Source organism: Plecotus auritus (genome assembly GCF_963455305.1).
Source record: "Plecotus auritus genome assembly, chromosome: 6".
NCBI classification, from domain to species: Eukaryota; Metazoa; Chordata; class Mammalia; order Chiroptera; family Vespertilionidae; genus Plecotus; species Plecotus auritus.
The window spans coordinates 21,001,075-21,015,481 of record NC_137773.1 but is presented as its reverse complement, the minus strand read 5'-3'; the positions used below and the strand labels follow the sequence as shown (position 1 = coordinate 21,015,481).

The window sequence follows — 14,407 nt, the reverse complement described above, 5'->3', positions numbered from 1 at the left end:
CTAACGGGCAGGCTCTACTCTAAGTGATCTACAGGTGTCCCTTCATCTAATCTCCAACCATCATCTGCAGGAGATGCTATTATCACATTTTATCCTGTGGACACTGAGGGGTTGAATGGCCCAGCTGAGGAGTACATGTGCTTGGAATCTGTCCCAGGCAGTCTGTCTTCATTGCCTCTTCCCCCTTTTTAATGTCTTAACATTTGGCATTCACTTGATAGGACAAAAGATTTTCAAAATATGGAGTCCAAGGAAGTGGTGAAAAGAAATAAGATCACCAATCTGACCCAACACCTTCACTTTATACATGAGGAAAAGCAAAGGTCAGAGAGGGTAAGTGACTTGTAAAATATCACACAGCAAAGCATCCAAATCCACTGGGTTTCTTACTCCCAGTGAGGAGCTCTCAGAACTCCAACCCCAGTAAACACTGCAGTTACCTCCTTCATAGCAACGTGTGAGCATCACAGCACAGCGTGTAAGCAAGTGACGTCAGGACTACATACGCGACAACATCAACAAAAGCAGTTTGACTTTATTGCAGGGAAGCTAGGGAGGAGCAGAGCAAGTGAGGGTCTCCGCAGGAACTCCCAACGTGGGGCAGGATTGCCAGGTTCCAGATCTGTCTGGAAGGCAGGAGAGGATGAGGGTCCTGGAAAAGATGAGACGTTAGGTGGGACAAGGGCGCCATCTGCTGTGCACGTGGACGCATTGCAGAAGCAGTAAAGTTCACTAAGAGACGGTTGTGGGAGGGGACGTGGGAAACCAGGTGCTGGACAAGACCCAAAAGCCCAGTGTCTAGCCCTGATCACTGCTCCTCATCTGTGCTTTCCAGCTTGACTGGAGCCCAGTAACCTTGCTAAGCCAATCACAGCCGAGGCCTCTTCTGGGGACCTCTGGGGGCCGCTGGGACAGCACTCCCTGTCCCGCTTCAACTTACACTGGGAAGGCAATGAACAGCATCCTGGGCAAACGAACCCGCCAAGTGATGCTCAAGGTGACTTCATAACCAACAAACATTCTAGCTCTTGTTCCCAAACCTGAAATCAGTCACTGGGGGCCCTTGAGCAGGCTCTCAAGCAGACTCAGACAGAGAGGATGCTGCCTGGGTTTGTGGGGCAAAACGCTTGACTGGCGATTCTCACCCAGTGCCGTGAACCGAATCTCGGGGAGCCTTCCTGTACTACACACGGTCACTGATCTACGTGCAGATAAAAGCATATGATGTCTGGAATGTTCTGTGGGACAGTATGGGCGGGGGGAGAGGCCATGAATGAAATAATGATGGCAGCAACTGGACAATGGTTGGATCTGGGTGATGGGTACATGGGAATTCATTGTTACAACTCTACTTGTAGGTGTGTGACACTTCCTATGATTTAAAAAAAAAAAAAAATCCAAAATAAATAAGTAAGAACTATGAGCATTACCCAGCCACAGAAAGGAATGAAGTACTGACCCATGCTACGCTTGGATGAATCTTGAAAACATGGCGCTAAGTGTAAGAAACCATACACAAAAGGTCACACATTGTATGATTCCTTTTCTGTGACATGTCCGGAATAGGTGAATAAAGAAGTGGAGACATTAGTGATTGCCAGGAGATGGGGTGGGGAGAGGGCAGTGGGGAGAGATTGCTTAATGAGTATAGGGAATTTTTCTGGGGTGATGAAAAAACTCTGAATCTAGGGAGAGGTGGTGATTGTACGACATTGTGAATACACTAAATGCTGATGAATGATACACTTGAAAATGGTTAACAGCGTGTTATGTGAATTTCACATCAATTTTTAAAAATACTATGAGAAAAACATTAAGCCAAGCATGGTTTACAACTGGCAGGTGTTACAAAATTCACATGCCCAGGCTGGGAGGTTCCAATTCAGTGTGGGCACCGGGGCTCCCCATGTGTTTGACCAGCTCAGGAAGCTTTTGTCTTCTTTCCCTCCGTCCATCCCTCAGCCCCCCACAGAACCCTAGGGATGCAGGGATAATGATGAACACTGGTCCGCAGCACCTGGAGAGATTTCACAGTAACCCCTGCCAGGCAGGAAAGCAGAGGAGAGTTGTAGCCCCATTTTTACAGAAGGGAAGACTGAGTCTCGGCATGTAAGCAGAAGTGTCCAAAGTCACGGTGTGCAATGAGGGTGGGGCTAGAACAGGGGTGGGCAAACTTTTTGACTCGAGGGCCACAATGTGTTCTTAAACTGGACCGGAGGGCCGGAACAAAAGGATGGATGGAGTGTTTGTGTGAACTAATATAAATCCAAAGTAAAGGAGCGGAGGGGAGAGCAAGAGAACCGGATAGAACAGCCGGATCTGGCCCGCGGGCCGTAGTTTGCCCAAGGCTGGGCTAGAATCAGAATCCTGGAATTCTGACCGTTCATCCTGTGCTCATCCTGAATGTGGGTTGTAGCCATTAGCATGTGAGGTCACTATATTCATAGCACACTGCCCTGGCTCAGATTCCGATGGGCACCTTTAGAAAGGAGGCTGTACTCACGGGGACAGACATGTCCCACCGGTCAGTTGTGGCTGGCCGCCTCTACCTGGGGAGCTCTCCACGGGCCACTTGGGACAATGCCATCAGCCATTACAGATCTCGGGTTGAGGATGCTTGACTCCCATCCTGCCTCTGCCATTCACCTGGATGGGGCTTTAGTCACGACACTTCCCCTCTGCAGGCCTCATTTTCCTCAGTCACAGTGAGAGCACAGGGATGTGGCAATCACCGCCATTCACGCAGCCCACGCACTACGTGGGGCGTGACAGCCAGGAGGGTGCGCCGTGAAGGGCTCTGAGGCTGCGGCTGGGCACAGAGGGCACGCTGGGTGGACGAGTTCTGTCTGCCCCGGTTCCCTAGTGAAGAGCGCTGGCACAGTGCCTCTTACTGGCCTCCTGGATTTCAGAAAATCAGCGGGAATATCCAGCTTAGCCACGCGACTGTTCTGCATCAGTCTGCATACCTACCTGGTCAGCACACAGAGCACAAGGCCCAGGGCATAGGTGTCATCTCCGATGGACAGTCAGCTTATCAAAGTGGAAAGCACGCTGCTCAGGGTCACTGCTACTTAGACCTGGCTGACTGTGAAATGCATCCATGTCATACAAGTGGCCCTGGGAGACATCGCCCAGAGCAACCTCTACTCACAGGCCCCGCAAGGGTTCCCTGGACATGTGATGTGCATTAGATAATGAACTATTCTGGCGAAGTGCTGGGGCCTCACCCACCTGCCCACTCTGGTCCATCCTGCGGGCTGGGGGCCCAGGCCCTCACTCTTTGGGGCCGATGTAGGTAACAGTCTTCCCTGTTTTCTTCAGCGTCTCCAGCAGCGTGTCCACGCTGTGCTCAGAGTCGATGTAAACCTTCTTGTTGGGCAGGTCGATCTCAAACTCAACTCCTGCAGGAAGGGGAAGAAAGAGTTCAGGCTCATTGACAACCACCCTTCCCCTTTCTTCCAGAGCAGGGGTCAGGAAACTCCCTGTAAGGCTGCAGGTTGCTGATCCCTGCTCTAGACCAGGGCTTCTTTTAAGTGTCTTTTTAACTGCAAAAGTAGTAGAGACAGCCTGACTGGTGTTCTCAGTGGTTAGAGCATTGGCCCAGCACCCAAGGGTCACGGGTTCGATTCCCGGTTGTACCTCGGTTGCAGGTTCATTACCCCGTCCCAGTCCAGGTGCATGCAGCAGGCAACCAATCAATGTGTCTCTCTCACATTGTTGCTTCTCTCTCTCTCTCCCCTTCCCCCTCCATTCCACTCTCTGAAAATCAATAGAAAAAATATCCTCGGGTGAGGATTAACAACAACAAAGTAATAGACACACACCATTAAAAAAAAAGGCAAATGTGTCTGAATAAATTTGAAAGTGTAAGGCCCCTACTCTCTTCTACCTCTAGAGATCACTGCAAACAGCATGGCCCTGTCCAATCTTTCTCTCCGATAAGACAAATGAAAAAAAAAAAATGATCCTCCCAATGGCATCATCCTATATAAACAGGTCTGGCTGAATTTCACTTGCCAATGGCCAGGATATCTTGTAGCACATACATACTTCATTCTTTTTTAAAAAATTAGTTAATTTTTTCATTTTTTATTGTTGAAAGTAACATATGTCCCCCTTTCCTGCCCCCATTGACCCCCTTCTAGCCTGCCCCTGCCCCTCCCTATTTCATTCTTTTTTAACAGCTACACTGTGTCCCATAGTGTGGACATACCCACGTCTACTCAATCCCCTGCTGAAGGACACCGAGGTTGCCTCCAGTTCCTCACTCTTACCACAACAGTGATATAGTAAACATAGGTGAACGTGTCTTATAAAAACTGTGAAAGTATTTCTGTCCCATGCATTCACAGAATCAAAATCGTGGGGCAACCTGGCACCTTCTGGATGGTAACTGCTATTGCGAAATTGCCCTCTTCAAGGGCTGTGCCAACTTAAAGCCCCCGAGCGGCACATGGGAGTATGCAGAATGGGTCTTGTTGAGACAACAGAATGCAGAGGGAGGGCCCCTGACAGGTTCTAGGTGTGGCTTCACCACTGACTTGCTGGGTCCTGCCCAGGATAGGCCTCAGTTTCCCCATCTGTACTGAAGGAGCTGGATTGGCCAGCCCCTACGGTCTTTCCAAGTTCAAGTATGCTGTTCGTCTGTGATTCCTCAGGGCCCCAACCAACTTGAAACCCTTCTGACCCATCTCAAGAGGCCCCCCAAATGAGGGAAAGTAGTAAAAGGTGGGGAGAAACCTGCCCAAATTCAAGAGCAGATCCCCAAGCCTATGTCAAAGGGCCCTGACAATCACATGGCACAAGGTTGAGTACCTGATTTGTACCTAATGACACCTGGGTGGGTGGGTGCTATAATGTATCCGTGCTACACTCTGGACTTCTGTCTTTCGGTTCAGAAGTGTCTCCCCCCTCTTTGGAATAATTATTTTGGGGGTGTAATAGAGCTGGAAGAAGCCCTGGGGCCATCGAACACAGCGGGTTTCAAGTTTGCCGCCTAGGCTCCTGGGCAGGTGTCCTCATGTACAGAGTGGCCCCCTCATCTCATCCAGACCGAGCCACTCTGTATATGAGGCGCTTCTGAGCAGAAGCTCACTCAAAGAATCCACAGCAAAAGCAGACACAGGCTGACATCCCCATATTACAGCCGGGGAAACTCAGGCCAGGGGGAGAAGAGGCTGGTCACGTGACAAGTCAGCAGCCAGGTTCTTTCCACCGTTTCTTTCAATTTAAGATTCTAGTTACTAGGACTAGAAACCAGCCAGTGACTCACTGTGGGAATCTGGGCAAGACACTTCCCCTCGGGGCACGGGCGTCAACATCCCCATTCCACAGATGGAATGCACCACTCGGAGGACCTGCTGCAAGTGCCCTTTGAAAAGGGGGTGTTATTACCATCTAGGGTTTTAAAAGTGAAAATCTTGGAAGACCGGCTGCCACAGCACTACCAGAATTCTGTTCGCAGCTCAGTCATTACTTCATGGAGCCCCAGGGCCAGCCCTCAGCCCTCTCTGGGCCTCAGTTTCCCCAGCTGAGAGTTGAGGGAGCTGAAAGAGAATAAAGCTTTTCTAAATATGTCCAAAAGAGGTGCTTCAGGAGTTCTACACATGACTTTTACAAAGTTTAATTTTTAAATTGTTACAATTTTAAAAATCTTAATAGAAAATGACACTCAAATGTGTCATATAACAAAAAGCGATCCCACTGGAGATCACCAACATACTGACTAGTACTGACAGGGCTCCGGAGCTGGACGGCAAGGCCAAATCCCAGCTCTGCCGCTTACTGGCTACTGGGTGATCCCAGTAGCTGTGTGATCCCAATTGATTGGCTGTGTGATCCCAATCCAGTTACTCAACCTCTCTGAACTTCAGTTCCCTCCTGCTATAACGGAGATAGTCTAAGAAGCTACCAAGCCCTAGCCGGTTTGGCTCAGGGGATAGAGCATTGCTTCCAGTCAAGGGCATGTACCTGGGTTGCAGGCTTGGTCCCCGTGCAGGAGTCAACTAATCCATGTGTTTCTCTCTCTTTTTGTCTCTCCCCCCTCCCTTCCACTCTCTCTAAAAAAAAATCAATGGAAAAATATCCTTGGGTGGGGATTAACCAAATAAAAAAAGCAGCTCCCTAAATGGTGGTGAGGATTAAATGAAAGCCAGTAAGAGTACCTGGCACATGCTAAGCACTCAATGCGTCTTAGTTGTACTGTTATTATCATCTTCAGCCCAAGCTTCCCCTGCTCCATGTCTGCAAGCATTTGAATACAATATGACGTTTATTGGCCTCCCCCCACCTCAGCCCCAACCAAGGGCCATTCGCTCACCTCCTAGCTTGTTGAGGACCCGAGCAACAGCGTTAGAACAGCCTTCACAAGTCATGTCCACAAAGAACTCGTGCTTCTGAAATAAACAAAGGGGACCATGAGCCAAGACCTGCAGGGAGACCCACATACCCCACCAGCATGCAGGCCCACTCAAGGGCCAAGACACGGGGCAAGGTCTGGCTGTCATCAGACTCACCCGTAGCCTGTTTCTGGGCCCCACTCTCTTCAAAATGGAGTAACTAAGGATCTCTGTATCTCACAGGCTGCTGCACTAGGTGAGATAATCCCCACAACTCCTTTAGCAGTGTCTGGCACTCAATGAGTTCCATCAGCTGGGAAGCTAGTTTAGTGTCGGTTTCCGCCCGAGCTGGTTTGGCTCAGTGGATAGAGCGTTGACCTGCACACTGAAGGGTCCTGGATTCGATTCCAATCAAGGGCACATGCCCGGGTTGCAAGTTTGATCCCCAGGAGGGGGCGTGCAGGAGGCAGCCGATCAATGGTTCTCTCTCATCATTGATGTTTCTCTCTCTCTCTCTCTCCCTCTCCCTTCCTCTCTGAAATCAATAAAAAAATATATATATTTAAAAGTGTTGGTTTCTAGTCTCACCTTCAAAATCCTGATTCTTGAGCTATGGGGCTATCTCAGGACCATCGACTGTGACATGGGTGGGTGCTCATCCTCGGAGCCATGCTGGTCTAGTGGTCTTATTTATGCATCGCAGATCAGCTGCATTAGAATCACCAGGGAGCTTGCAAAAACTGTAGGTTCTGATCAGCAAGTATAGGCTGGGGTGTGTACAAGGGCTAGGAAGCTCCCCGGGTGATTCTGATATACAGTGACCACTGCCCTCATCCAGATGCTTCATTCTCAGAGGCAGCCCCTAACGCCTGGGAAGGGAGTGGATTTGCATGGGCTCCCAGGGAGTCGGAGGGCAGACCAATGAAGGAAGCCAGGCTCCTGGCCGCTTCATGCAGGCCTGACACCCACAGTCTCCACGATATCCAAAACGCTGAGCTCCCAGAAGACAGAGACTTGGTCCAAGTCACTGCTGCATCCCTCGGAGATAGTGCAAGTTTGACTCCAGACCACCACAGTATGGAGGATATCGCAATAAAGCAAGTTGTTAATCTTTGCCTGGAAAGGGAGCTGGTCACCTTATTTTACTCAGGAGGAAATTGAGGTTCCCAGGGGTTAAACTGCCCACAGTCCTGTGGCAAGCATGTGCTGAGGCTGGGATGTGAACCCAGGCTTTCCTGGCTCCAGGGACATCCTGTTGGTTCTGGACCAGCAATTAGCACTGCCACCTACCACTCTACCCTCCCACCCCCCAACCCTGACTCTTAGCAGCAGCTCTGAGAGTGGGCACACCGTGTGAGGTAGCATGAGTTTCTGCTGCTAAGGGTCTAAATCACCAGCTATCTGAAGCTTTCTTCTGCAAACTACAGACAGGCCTCCTTTCATCCTCACAGCGCAGTGGCCAGAGCCAGCAGGAGGCTTCTGGGTGGCAAACATTACAATCCAGTGTTCTCCCCCTCCACTCGAAGCGCTAAAGTAAATTTGGGGGTGGTGGGAAATCTACTTAACGGACAGCATACGCCGTTCTTTTTAAATATATTTTATTGATATTTTACAGAGAGGAAGGGGGAGGGATAGAGAGAAACATCGATCAGCTGCCTCCTGCACACCTCCTACTGGGGATGTGCCCGCAACCAAGGTATGTGCCCTTGACCGGAATGGAACCTGGGACCTTTCAGTCCGCAGGCTGACGCTCTATCCACTGATCCAAACCGGTTTCGGCCATACGCCGTTCTTCACAGAGAATCCCAAGACCGGCCCACCACCGAACGCTGGACTTTGCGCAGCTCCAGCCCCTCAAAGCCTCTGATCTGTCACCTGAAAATGGGTCCTTTAAAGTCGATGAAAAAATCCAGTAAGTTGTACAGCTCTTTCACAGGAGCTCAGAACTGGAAAGGCGGGACTAGAGTGGGGTCACATTGTCCAGAAGGAATTCTTTCTCAACTCTCCAAGACAGTCAGTCTTTGAACACCCCGAATACTGGGAGTTTACTACTGGTTAATATTTGAGTGCCTCCTCATTCTAAGCACCTTCCGTGAATTGCACTGTTTAATCATCACAACAATCCCATGAGTTAATCACTATAATTATCCCTTTTTGACAAATAAGAAAATGGAAGTTCAGAAGTTTGGCCACTCACCCAGTGTGACACAGTGAGTAGCAGGGCCTAGATCGGACATAGTCTCCAAAGCCTAAACTCTTAACCACTGTGGTCCTTGTGTTAAAATGGGGTTTGAAATCTGCCTGCCTATAGTTCTACCCCACTTGTCCTAAATCTGAAATAAACAAAGGGGACCATGAGCTACCATTTCTTGTGGACTCGCTATGTCAGTGGTTGTGCCAAACATTTCAGTGGCATTTTCCCAGTTAACACTAACAACAGTCCTGAGAGGTCAGTTTTTGTTGTTTGTCTGTTTTTTAATATATTTTTATTGATTTCAAAGAGGAAGGAGAGGGAGAGAGAGATAGAAACATCAATGATGAGAGAGAATCATCCATCGGCTGTCTCCTGCACACCCCCTACTGGGGATCGGGCCCACAACCCAGGCATGTGCCTTTGACTGGAATCGAACCTGCAACCCTTCAGTCCACAGGCTGACACTATCTACTGAGCCAAACCAGCTAGGGTCAGGGAGGTCAGTTTTTATCCCCATTTTACAGATGAGGAAATCAAGGTGCAGCTTAACTGAGGTCATCTGGTTGGCAAGCAGAAGCACAGATTTTCAAAAAGGTTTCTGAGATACCAAGTGCTTGGGAAACTTCTCGGGTGACAAGTCCTCCCCCTCCTTCCACCAAGTGCCCTCCATACCCGTCATCCCTCTGAAGGGTCTTTTGTTTGTCAAAATCCCCAGAAGTGAGCACAGAATAGTGATCCTCCAGCTGGCCTTCCTCTCACTGCCACACCCCAAAAAAACCTAGTGGCCTCCACCATCCAGGTCCCAGGGTGATTAATGCTGTCCTCTAACATTTGCTCAACTGGGAGGGCTGATCCTGTCAGGTTCTTAGTCCATACTTTGTGTTGTCTGAGGATTTGTCTCAAGGCACCTGCCAAGACCCAAGGGAAATGACACCTGAGATGTTTGTGGCTTGGCCCAGGGGGCCACTGGCTCACCTACCAGCTTCCCCAAAGCTAGGCTGCTAAGACACAGGGCATCTGTGAGGCACCTCTGAGTACTCACTGGGGGCAGAGCTGAGAACGAGGCACCATGGGGGGAAGAGCTAAACACCACATGACCCAACCAGGATCTCTAGGAGCAAACTGGGATCAAAGCTTCCTCCCTAGCCAGTGTGACTACTTCTGTCTGCCCATGGCCAGGCCAGAAGAGACTGGGAGTCTAAAGATAAGGGGATTAATGCTGGCTCCATTCAACTCCCACGACCTTGAGTAAGTTATGGGCTTTGGCGTTTTTTTTGTTTTTGTTTTTGTTTTTTTTTGTATTTGCAAAAGGTCTTAATTTATTGTGCTTTTTTTTAATTATAGGAGAAAGTTTATTTAGAAAGTTACAGAGGTAGTAGAAGTGAGCCAGCTGGGCTTCTGAAACAAGTTACAGAAACAAAAGAATGGCCCTTGGAGCTTAGGAGCCAAAGGTAAGGTGCCTGTGGGGGATGAAGAAAGGGACGGGAAAGGCAGGGAGTGTGCTCCCGAGAGGGAAAGTGAGCCAAAAGGCCTTAATTTCTTTTTTTTTTAAGTTTTAAAAATTGATTTTTTAGAGAGAGGAAGGGAGAGGGAGAGAGAAACATCAATGTGAGAGCGATATGTCAATCGGCTGCCTCCTGCAAGCCTGCTACCTGGGATAAGCCTGCGACCGCATGTGCCCTGATCAGTAATGAAACCGGCAATCTTTTGGTGCCGGGGAGTCGCCCAACCCACTGAGCAACACCGGCCAGGGCATGATCCTAATTTCTTATCTACAAAATGAGGCCAGGAGCAACAAGAAATATGCGGAAAGGCTGACTGAGCTGCACTGACCAACGAAGACCTGCTCAGGCCTTCCCAAACTCTGCCATTGAGCAACTGGAGACTTTGGGCAGGTCCCTGAACCTCTCTGGGGTTCATGGGTTCAAGTTCAGCAAGTGGCGGGTAAAAGTACTGGGTCCATTCAGTGTCCCCCTGTATAGAGTGGGCGGGGAAGGGAAGAAAAACACGGACCTCTGAAAACCTGCCGATCCGAAAGTCAATAGCCACCCCTCCTCCCCCGACCGCCCGCCCCTCTTTCTCAGCCAGCTCTCCGGACAGGCGTGTCCAGGTGGAGGGCGCAGGGACCGGGACCAGATCCAGCTCCCCACCCACTCCCGGGTGAGCTCGGCTGCTCTCTTTCCCCGTCTCTGCAGGGAAGGACTGGGCTTGTAATCGCTGGAGGCCTTACAGTTCCGATGCTTTGGAGCCTGACTTCCACATAAAAACGCTTTCACATTCGATTTTCCGGAGCGGCGCCGAAGCAGGGGCTGGGTGGGGAGGGCTGGGAAGAGGGGCGATGGCTGGGAAGAGGGGCGATAGCTCCGGCTGCGCCCGAGCCCTGGATGAGCAACATCTGGCCAAGCAGCTGTGCAGCCACGGGCTGCATGGGGCCGGGGCGGGGGGCCACTTACCGGCATGACCAAGGGTGGCGGTGGGCGGCGGAGGCGACGCTTCTCGGGGTTCTGTACGCTGGCGCTGCTGTTTCCGGGCGTGCGCGCCGGGGGAGCCGCCCGCAGGCCAGGCCATGCCCCCGCCCGCCCCCGGCAGTTAGGCCCCGCCCGCCCCCGGCAGTTAGGCCCCGCCCCCTGCCCCGGCCCCGAGCTGCCCGGCCGCGGTTGGCCATTCCGCCTCCTTCCGGAGGGCGTGGCCGGGACACCCGCCCCTTGTGAGCGAGGCTGCGAACTGGGCTGGCTTCAGCCGCCTGCTGGCCTTTCTTAGAAAGCTTGCTTCCTTTCAGGGTTGTATTAGGGGCTGGAATACGAGGGCCCCTTAGTGACCAGGACAGACCCCGTCTTTCCCTAAAGGGACAACCTCACGTGTTCACTCCGTCACTATTATGAGTGAGTCCCAAGCTGGCGAGGCATCCACAATGCAGAAGTGGAGAAGTAGGGAGCCAAGGAAGCGTGCGGTATTGCAGTGTTAACGGAGTCGTGTCATGGGAGCGGGAAAGGCTAACTCAGAGTGGATTGTGCGTGGTGGAGCCCTGAGGGGAGCAGGTGGTTCTGCAAGAGAGCAGACTTGCGCAGGAGGGATATTTGAGCTAAGGGAAGAGTGAGTACACCTTCGTCTGGTCTGGGGGAGGAAGAGCCTTTCCTCCACTTCCCAAGGTTCTTTCTGCTGGTCTAATAATTAAGTTGTCATGAGACAGATTAGTGAGAAAAAATAACCCAATTTAGTAACATATGTATGGAAACCCCACATACATGAGAGAGTCAAGAGACCCCATGTCCATGAGAGTTCTGAAATATAGGAAACGACGAATCTATGACATTCTGAGCTAAGGATGAGGTCAAGTATTTGAGGCTTCAAAGGCAAGGAAGGTCATTCTCAGAATAAGAGCAGGAAAAAAAAAAAAAAGAGCAGAAGTTCAGTAATTAGAACTTTGCCCTAACATACAGATAGGTCATAGAAAGTTGTTTCTGGCCATAAATCTTATTATGGGCAAGGTCTCTAATTTAAATTCTTCTAGGTAGTGGCGGGCGGGGGCACACAAGTTTCTCTTGAGTGTAACAGGACTCAGTTGTCTTTAGCAGAAAATAATCCACATATCAAAGAGGACTGGGGTAACTCATTATGAGGCCCTACATGATGCAAATAGATGAGAAATTTGGGAAGGAGGGAGGCAGGCAAAATAGCAAGTACACAACTTGGAAGACAAGTGTGAGCATGGTTTGAGAGGTGGAGATATTCAGACTGAGAGGCAGACACAGGGAGATGGGAAAATGAAACAACAGCCATGGGTGAAGATAGATGGAGGCAGATGCTGTAGGCCACTTCCAGAGAAACAGGCATGCCAACATTTGGAACTTCAGACACACACCACACACACACACTACCAAGGTGGTTCTGTCCTTGGAATATCCAAGGATTCTGCCAAAGGGGCTCAGTCTATGTAGTTTCAAAGAATTCTCCATCAACAGAGTGCTTGGAGAGCTTATCAAAAACTCAGATTGAGCCCTGGCTGGGTAGCTCAGCTGGTTAGAGCATCGTCTCGATATGCCAAGGTTGCAGGTGCAATCCCCAGTCAGGGCACATACAAGTATCAACCATTGCCCAACCGGCATGGCTCAGTGGTTGAGCATCGACCTATGAACCAGGAGGTCATGGTTAGATTCCAGGTCAGGGCACATGCTGGGGTTGTAGGTTCAATCCCCATTGGGGGGCATGAAGGAGGCAACCAATCGATGATTCTCTCTCATCATTGATGTTTCCATCTCTCTCTTCCTCTCTCTTCCTCAATTAAAGTATTTTTAAATTATTTTTTAAAAAATGAATCAACCAATGAATAAATCTGTAGAACAAATCAATCTCTCTCTCTCTCTCTCTCTCTATCTATCTCTATCTCTCTATCCCCCCCCCCAATCCTCTCTCTCAAATCAATTAAACACACAACACACACACACACACACACACACACACACACACACACACACACACACCAAAAAACCTCAGATTTCTAGCCCTGGTTCGGTAGCTTAGTTGGTTAGAGCGCTGTCCCAATACACCAAAGTTGCAGGTTTGATCCCTGGTCAGGGCACATATAAGAATCAACCAATGAATGTATAAACAAGGGGAATAACAAATCAATGTTCTCTCAAATCAATATATAAACTTAAAAAAAAAAAACCCTCAGATTTCTAGGCCTCAGCCTGGATACATAGTCCCTGAATTTCAAGGCCTACTTTTAGTCCGCCCTCCCCCCTACCCCTCCTTTTGGCTTGGGGAATCACTGGATGAAGAAAACTATAATCTTAACACATGAAACCTTTTTGAGATAGCATGCTGGTTATTGTCTCTCAGCTCCAATCCATCTTTTTGCCTACTCTGTGAAAATGGATCGGGACCATTACGTATTTTTCCTTTGCCCACTGGCAGGATGTTGAGCTTCCTCAGCCAAGTTTTTGCAGAGACACTGGGAGGGGAAAGGTTTTCCTTCCTGGTTTCCGTGTGCTTCCCTAGGCATGTGTGGCTGCCCCAGGCCCAGCTTCTCAGGGTGGCTTCTCCAGCACCAGGCTCCTGCTGAGCAGGTGGACCAGCAGCACCTATCAGCCAGCAGCTCTCCCCAGTACCTACCCCCTTGTGTGCTTTCGTAGCAGAGTGCCTCCAGTGAGATGCCTCTTTCTGTGAAGAACTTTTTCCAGCATCCCAGCAGGTGGTTTTCCAGCCCAGAGGGTGGATGTCTAGCAAGTCCCACCACTAGGGAGTTCAGTGGACCAAGCCTGGATCTCAGCCTAGGGGTGGTGGTGGGGTTAGGTGGGGGGATTCTTCCTTAGGTGCTCTACCTTACTATCTTGGCTACATCGTTTTCTATCGTTTAGTTGTTCCATAGTTTATTTCACCAACCCTATGGCGGAAACCATTGGTTGGTTCATCCAACACTCATTCCCAATCTTTTTACTCTTGCTACTATACAGGCTAGATCTCTCCATATTTGCTTTCCCATCCTCTCTTGCAGCCAGTTTGCCCATATGATACGGCTCTGGACGAAGAGTCTGAAGCAGAAGTCTGGAAGGAGTCTAGAAGCTTAGAAGAGGCTTTTGGGAAAGCTCTTGCTTTTCTCACAAGGAGAACAGATACCACTCCTTCCCCCTTCCTGCCTAGAATACTGATGCGATATCACTAGTCATGTGGTTTAGACCTCCTGACCTTTTCCTCCCTAAGGATAACATCTAGGCCTCAGCTGTATTTCAGCTCCAGGCCCAGAAAAGCAGAAAAACCAGACAAGTGAAGCCACGGCTGCCTCAGGACCAGCTGCATTGACCAATCAGTGGAGACTATGACCCTGAAAGGACACAGCTGGAAAACTGATGAATATTCTATTGAGCGGCTTCCC

General features: G+C 49.9%; 1 protein-coding gene across 2 annotated transcripts; it reads right to left on the bottom strand.

The window, feature by feature from the left end:
- Nucleotides 1-515: 515 nt before the first annotated feature.
- Nucleotides 516-11,134, bottom strand: ATOX1 (antioxidant 1 copper chaperone). 2 transcript variants are annotated; one of them, XM_080674432.1, is made up of 4 exons: nucleotides 10,986-11,134; nucleotides 6,320-6,395; nucleotides 3,232-3,401; nucleotides 516-652 (listed from the first exon to the last, which is right to left on the bottom strand). In XM_080674432.1, the coding sequence occupies exons 1-3, from the start codon at nucleotides 10,989-10,991 to the stop codon at nucleotides 3,274-3,276; spliced, it is 210 nt and encodes a 69-aa protein (XP_080530558.1). In that variant the 5' UTR covers nucleotides 10,992-11,134; the 3' UTR covers nucleotides 516-652; nucleotides 3,232-3,273. The 2 variants fall into 2 exon arrangements, with proteins under 2 accessions (XP_080530558.1, XP_080530557.1); XM_080674431.1 differs by lacking the exon at nucleotides 6,320-6,395 and having other exon boundaries at nucleotides 10,986-11,104.
- Between the last annotated feature and the right edge of the window lie 3,273 nt (nucleotides 11,135-14,407).

Excerpts from the sequence above, each read along its gene's own strand:
- ATOX1 (XM_080674431.1), bottom strand. The coding sequence starts at position 11,100 with ATGGCCTGGCCTGCGGGCGGCTCCCCCGGCGCGCACGCCCGGAAACAG. Across the intron at positions 3,402-10,985 it reads CGCCACCCTTGGTCATGCCG|GAGTTGAGTTTGAGATCGAC; the intron begins GTAAGTGGCCCC and ends CCCTTCCTGCAG.